Source organism: Miscanthus floridulus, chromosome 5 (genome assembly GCF_019320115.1).
Source record: "Miscanthus floridulus cultivar M001 chromosome 5, ASM1932011v1, whole genome shotgun sequence".
Classification (NCBI taxonomy): Eukaryota; Viridiplantae; Streptophyta; class Magnoliopsida; order Poales; family Poaceae; genus Miscanthus; species Miscanthus floridulus.
Genome location: NC_089584.1, coordinates 137,937,600 through 137,943,708, shown reverse-complemented (window position 1 = coordinate 137,943,708; position 6,109 = coordinate 137,937,600). Strand labels below are relative to the sequence as shown.

At 42.1% G+C, this 6,109-nt stretch overlaps 1 protein-coding gene across 1 annotated transcript; it reads left to right on the top strand.

The window, feature by feature from the left end:
- The first annotated feature begins 1,631 nt into the window (after positions 1 to 1,631).
- Positions 1,632 to 5,862, top strand: LOC136453806 (uncharacterized). Its single transcript, XM_066454363.1, has 6 exons — positions 1,632 to 1,837; positions 1,935 to 2,071; positions 3,013 to 3,392; positions 3,685 to 3,781; positions 3,855 to 4,142; positions 4,726 to 5,862. The coding sequence occupies exons 1-6, from the start codon at positions 1,711 to 1,713 to the stop codon at positions 5,698 to 5,700; spliced, it is 2,004 nt and encodes a 667-aa protein (XP_066310460.1). The 5' UTR covers positions 1,632 to 1,710; the 3' UTR covers positions 5,701 to 5,862.
- Positions 5,863 to 6,109: the final 247 nt, after the last annotated feature.

The following is a 6,109-nucleotide window of genomic DNA, read 5'->3' as shown; positions in this document are numbered from 1 at the left end:
GGTGCTGCTGATCAAATCAGGTCAGCCGATCCTCTTGCGTTACCGTCTCACTAGCTACTTCAACTGCGATACGGTGGCTCTGACGGGTCGTTCATAACAGTTTCCCTTTGCGTCTTCTTGCCGAGGTTTTGGATAAACATAAACGTCACGTAATTCTCGAGAACCCAAAGTCCTGACAAAAGGGAAGTACTATTACGACGACAACGAGAAGCTCCCAAGTCCGGTTCGGCACTGCGCCAGCACCGACTCGCCGCGCCTCAACGGTGACCGTATCGTCGTCTAGTTTTTTTCTCGTTTTTTTGGGGTGAAATGTGTAAAACGGTGTCTGACACGGCTCGCGAGTCACCACGTGCAGGGGTAACGGAAGCAGAACAGAGAACGGGAGATAGGGACTGCAGAAATTCTTTTTAGGCCCACGTATAGCAGGCTGATTGCCCAACCAGGATTCACATGGGTCTTAATGGGCTAAGGATTGTTCACTCGCGCTGGGCACCGTGGCCAGGCCTGGCCTACTCGTACAAATCCCTCGTAATCAAGGCCGGGAACCCACGAAGGCTTTTCCCTTTTATTTTCTATATATAAACTAAAAATAATGGAATTTCCTCATCAAAACAAAAGGAAAAAAAAGCGAAAGAAGTCAGTCACCTCTGTGTTTTTTTTGCGGAAAGCATACGTAAAGGCTAAAACTATTTGTTCCTATGCAGTGCAATTTAGCCGCTATAGCCCTGATTTAGCATGCTATTAACTGTTCAAGGAGGGAGATCGCTAAATGCCTTACTCCTCTATTTAGAACACTGATCTATACTAAAGAGAGAAAAAAATTATCCATTTTTTTTGTTCCACCTCCTCCTAGACTACCAGACAGTGGAGAGTTTATTTCGTCATGTTTTTTTAAATTCCCAAGTTGCACTTACACTCTGTGTCCTATATGAACCCGAACTCACGTGATCCATATTCATATGAGTTAGAATAACTCACGTCTAGCGATAATCAATACGAAGTTGGATACCAATACATATTGGGCGCACCATTTGTGTCTTATATGTGATTTGTACTCACGAGCCGCGATCTTATGAGTTAGAACAACTCGCATATAGTAATATATGAAGTTTGATTTTAATATGTACTCGCTTCATTTCTTTTTACATATCGCACTGGCTTTGTCCTAAGTCAAATGTTTTCATCTTTGACCACTAATTTTACAAAATGCATGTCGTTTTACAACGTGTAAATTATGTATCATAGAGTATTGTTGTCGTAAATCTAAAAGCATAAATCTTATGTTGTTAGCATGTATTTCCTTAATTTCAAATTATAGATCATTTTATTTTTTTAGATATATAGTTTTTAATATGTATTTAGCTATAGTCTATATCTAGATATATAGCAAAAGCTATGTACACAGAAAAGCCAAAACAACCTATATAATTTAAGATGAAGGGAGTATAAGTTTTTTGAAATTGATTGTCAAATCAAAGTTACGAATATTTGATTTAGGACAAAGCTAATATCACGTGTAAAAAGAACGGATGAAGTATTCGTTGGAACGTAAAGAAACAAAGAAAAGAGAAGAGCACGGTTTTCTGATTAACGAAGAGAAGAAAAACGTTGACGGATTTTTGGCAACAAGGCGAACTTGTTTTCTCGCAGCGCGTGCTGGCTGAGCAGTCTCTTCTCTTCCCCCTTGCGTACCACGCCTCGCGTCTCGCGATGCCGCCCAAATCGAAGGCGGCCGCCGCCGCCGCGGAGCCGGTAGCCGTCGAGGACCTCTTCACCTCGCTCCACCGCCACATCGAGGCCGGTGCTTTCGAACAGGCCGCCAAGGTCGCCGACCAAGGTCAAACACTCCATCCTGCCATCCACCCCCCACCCCGCACGGTCCCGAGTCTCGTGCCCTAACCCCCGTTCGAATCTTACTCCCACTGGTTCCGCAGTTCTCAAGGCGGCGCCGGGGGATGAGGACGCGGTGCGATGCAAGGTGGTGGCATACATCAAGGCCGACGAGATCGACAAGGCGCTCGCCGCGATCCGCGCCGCCGAGCGCCTCCCGACTGACCTCAGCTACTACAAGGTGACGCGACTTGTCCTCACTTGCTCTTGCTCGCCCGATGGGTCTGTACGTTCCCTTTGTTGTCATCCCTGCTTGGCTCACTAGGGACTAGACTCTGGTTAGGATGCGGGAGTGGCCAGATCTGTATGGGTTTATGTCCTATGATAAATAAATCAGTTGTTTTGTGTGATTGAAACGGAATTTTTCACTTGATGAACTCCTCCAATGTAGTTTAGTGCTGATGTTGGTGACTCTGTGCAGTGAAATTTGCTATTGAGGTCATGCAATTCAGCGTAATCGTTGCATTGCATGCTGTGGTTCTGTGCTCTGCCCAACTTATTTTCATATGTTAGGAGAATGACATCGAGGGGTGGGAAGGTAGTGGAAAATCACGCACGCAGTTACCTGTGACATATTGGTAGAAACTGCTGAACGAGAATAAGCTTTCATGTCATGCTGCAACACTTTGTTGACATAAATATGAAGTAATTCGCTCATCCTTCGGGTTGACCACAAGAGATAATTTATGTTTAGTATATTTATTTAGCTGTTCTAACATTCCCCAGTTTAACTATTGTTCGTATAAGATCTACCCATCTAGCTTAACACACCTTGACAGGGCCAACTCTTTTAATTCCACACTTCCACTCATTAACTTTATGGTCTATAATACCTGTGTGAATTCTTAAGTCTGATCCTGTTGCATTTGAAACAGTAATTTTGTATGCTGAAGTTGAAGTATGACTAGACTCATTCTCTATTCGGTGCTGTTCCTCGCGTTTCGTAGAAGTTAATTACTTCTGTGGTGTCTGTTTCATCTAAGTAGAAATTTGAATTATAACGTAGTGTTGGATAACCATGCGCTTACTTTTTTGCCAAATCTGATCTTAGGGCGTTATTTTTGTTATTTAAAAACAACCTGTGTGATCAAACTAAGTATTATTATTATTATTACCATTCAGGCCTACTGCTGCTATAGGCAAAACAAACTGCAAGAAGCTCTGGAGCTTTTAAGAGGTCAAGAAGAAACTTCAGCTGTTCTCCAGCTGGAATCCCAGATCTTTTACCGGCTAGGAAGAATGAATGATTGCATGAGTAGCTATGAGAAGCTTCAGAAATTTAAAATTGACTCAATGGATCTGAAGATAAATATCATTGCTGCTCTGGTTGCTGCTGGAAGGGCTTCTGAGGTGCAGGCAGCTATGAAGGTGCATAAGGTTGATCTTACCACGAGAGCACTCAGGGATACTCGTAGCTTTGAGCTCGCATACAATTCTGCTTGCACCTTGATAGAAAACAAGAAGTACTCTGAAGCTAAGGAGCAGTTGGACTTGGCTAAAAGGTGAGTTTCCTGTTGTAGTGGTTGCTAAAAATGAATGTGTCCCTTCAGTTTACTGAACTAATTCTTTCATTTGCACAACCTTCTAACATTGTTAGATTGAATTCAAGAAAAACCTCCTTTTCTCAATAGTTAACTAGTTTAATTGTTTCCATAAGAAAAGGCAAAAATGTTCCTACACAATCCCAGATATTCTTTTTATGGAGATGCCTCAGCTAGTGAAATTATGAAGGCCATTCGGCTTTTATGCGTAAACAGTTGGCTGGATTATAATTTCCTCTTGTTTGCTCTGCAGAATTGGGAAAGAAGAGCTTATGGTGGAAGACTATGGTGACGCGGAGATTGAATATGAATTAGCTCCTGTGTCTGCTCAGCTTGCTTATGTGCAGCAGGTAACTAAATCTGGAGAAACTCTCTTACATAAAGTCAACCACTATTCTATTGATTGCTTCATCATATTTTCAGCTACAAGGACAATCTCAAGAAGCTATGCAAACCTATGTTAATATGATAAGCGGGCAGTCAGCTGATCCATCATCACTTGCTGTGGCAACAACAAACCTTATTTCACTAAAAGGTACAAAAGATACTGCAGATAGCTTGAAGAAGCTTGATCGGTTTATTGGAACAACTACAGCTCCAAACCAGTTGCATCTTGTTGAAAACCTTGACTTCAAGTTATCCCCAAGGCAGAAAGAAGCTCTGTATTCTGCATGTGTTCTTCTACTGCTCCATGCAAATAAAACTGATCAGGTTTGTGTTTACAAATTTCATTCCTCTTCCTGCTTCTCTTTTGTGAAGAAATCACCTATTTGAAAATGAGTGTAGTGGGATCATTCTGTTATCTGAATTTCGTTTCTCATACTTGTGAGATTTCTAAACCTTATTTCAGATAAAGTTATTATAATTCTAACCCTAGCAGTGGCATGAATGATGAGTGACGAGTCATATCAAAATAGTTTTTCCTTTTTAGTTAAGAAACTAGGAGTTGCCATTGGATTGCAAAGTAGCATGTATGTTGCTAAATTGGGTTTGTTGCATGCTCATCCTGAACCTCTTTCCTGACATTTTAGCAAGGCCCTACAAATTTTGTTTTCAAATTCGTATAACTGAACTAAGCATCGTCTGTTCAGTCCTTGAGTAAAATGACCATGGTCAATATAATATACCGTATGTTTGGTTGTAAAATGACGTTTGCATTAAAAAAAACATGTGTTTATATGATCACCTCATGGGAAAATTATCATCATCAATACCCCTTTCATTTGTTTGGGTGGGCATTTTCGTGATCCTCTCAATGATTGCTCATTTCCTTTCTTGTTTTTTTTTTCTCAAGGCACACGAGTTGGTCAGTGGACTGCTTGGTATGTTTCCAGATAGCGTATTCCCTGTTTTACTTCAAGCCGCTGTTCATGTGAAAGAAAAGAAGGTTCAGAAAGCTGAAGATGTTCTTAGCCAGTACGCTGAGAAACATCCTGAGAATTCTAAAGGGCTGCTCCTTGCACTTGCTCAGATTGCTGCTAATGCCAACCATTTTCAGCTTGCTGCTGACTCACTATACAGAATACCTGACATCCAGCACATGCCTGCAACAGTTGCTACATTAGTGGTTCTTAAAGAGCACCTAGGTGACTCCAATGCTGCAGCTTCTGTACTTGATTCTGCTATCCACTGGTGGAAGAATTCCATGACTGAGGATAACAAATTAGATATATTAACACGGGAGGCTGCTGCATTTAAACTCAGTCATGGACGTGATGAAGAGGCTTGTTTGTTGTACGAGGAACTTGTGAAGAGCCATGGAAGTGTTGAAGCTTTGGCTGGGCTAGTGATGACTTCAGCACGCACTAACCTGGAGAAGGCTGAACAATACGAGAAGAAGCTGAAGCCATTGCCAGGCCTCAAAGGAGTTAATGTTGAGAGCTTGGAGAAGACATCTGGTGCAAGGCATGTTGAAGGGCCCCAAGACATGAAGGTAGATGTTCCTGAGGAAGTGAAGAAGCAAAAGGCAAAGAAGAGGAAGCGCAAGCCTAGATACCCGAAAGGCTTTGATCCAGCAAACCCAGGGCCGCCACCAGATCCTGAGAGATGGCTACCCAGGAGAGAGAGATCCAGTTACCGTCCAAAGAGGAAGGATAAGAGGGCTCAGGTCAGAGGTGCTCAAGGAGCTGTGTCTAGGGAGACAGCGGCTACCAATGCTGGTGGTTCCTCAAAAGGAAACCAAACCACTAGTTCATCCAAGACACCAGCGGCAAATACTGATCAGCCAAAAACTAGCAACAAATCCAGGAAGAAGAAGTCCAGGTCTTAGATGAGAAATTTAAGGTACAACACAGTACAAAAGAATATGTCGTTTATCTTCTTGATGACTTGCAATTTTGGGCTGGATTGCATTCAATTGCGGATTTGCTTTGCTTTTACACTAATGTTTCAAGCGACTGAGACTATCGAAAATTTTGCTGAGATGTGTTTCGATGGGTTGCCCCGGTAGAATTGTATTTTTAATTGTTATAAGTTATATAATAATCCTTTAATTGATTTCATTCGGGAATATGGTAACTCTTGTTGCTCCTAAGCTTCCGCATTACCTCAGGCCCCTTGTGACTTGTTTACTCTAAAATAATTGCAGCTAATGCGATCACGACATGTGTTGTTTTGTCGTTAGTTGCTGAGGTAAACCTCTTCGCGCCGGTCCAACAGTGGTAATATTAATCAACCCA

What these genes read in the sequence shown, in the direction of transcription:
- LOC136453806 (XM_066454363.1), top strand. Translation starts at nt 1,711, where the DNA reads ATGCCGCCCAAATCGAAGGCGGCCGCCGCCGCCGCGGAGCCGGTAGCC. An exon ending in CGCCAAGGTCGCCGACCAAG is followed by an intron (nt 1,838 to 1,934) that starts GTCAAACACTCC and finishes CTGGTTCCGCAG; the next exon opens with TTCTCAAGGCGGCGCCGGGG. An exon ending in AGCTTGCTTATGTGCAGCAG is followed by an intron (nt 3,782 to 3,854) that starts GTAACTAAATCT and finishes TCATATTTTCAG; the next exon opens with CTACAAGGACAATCTCAAGA.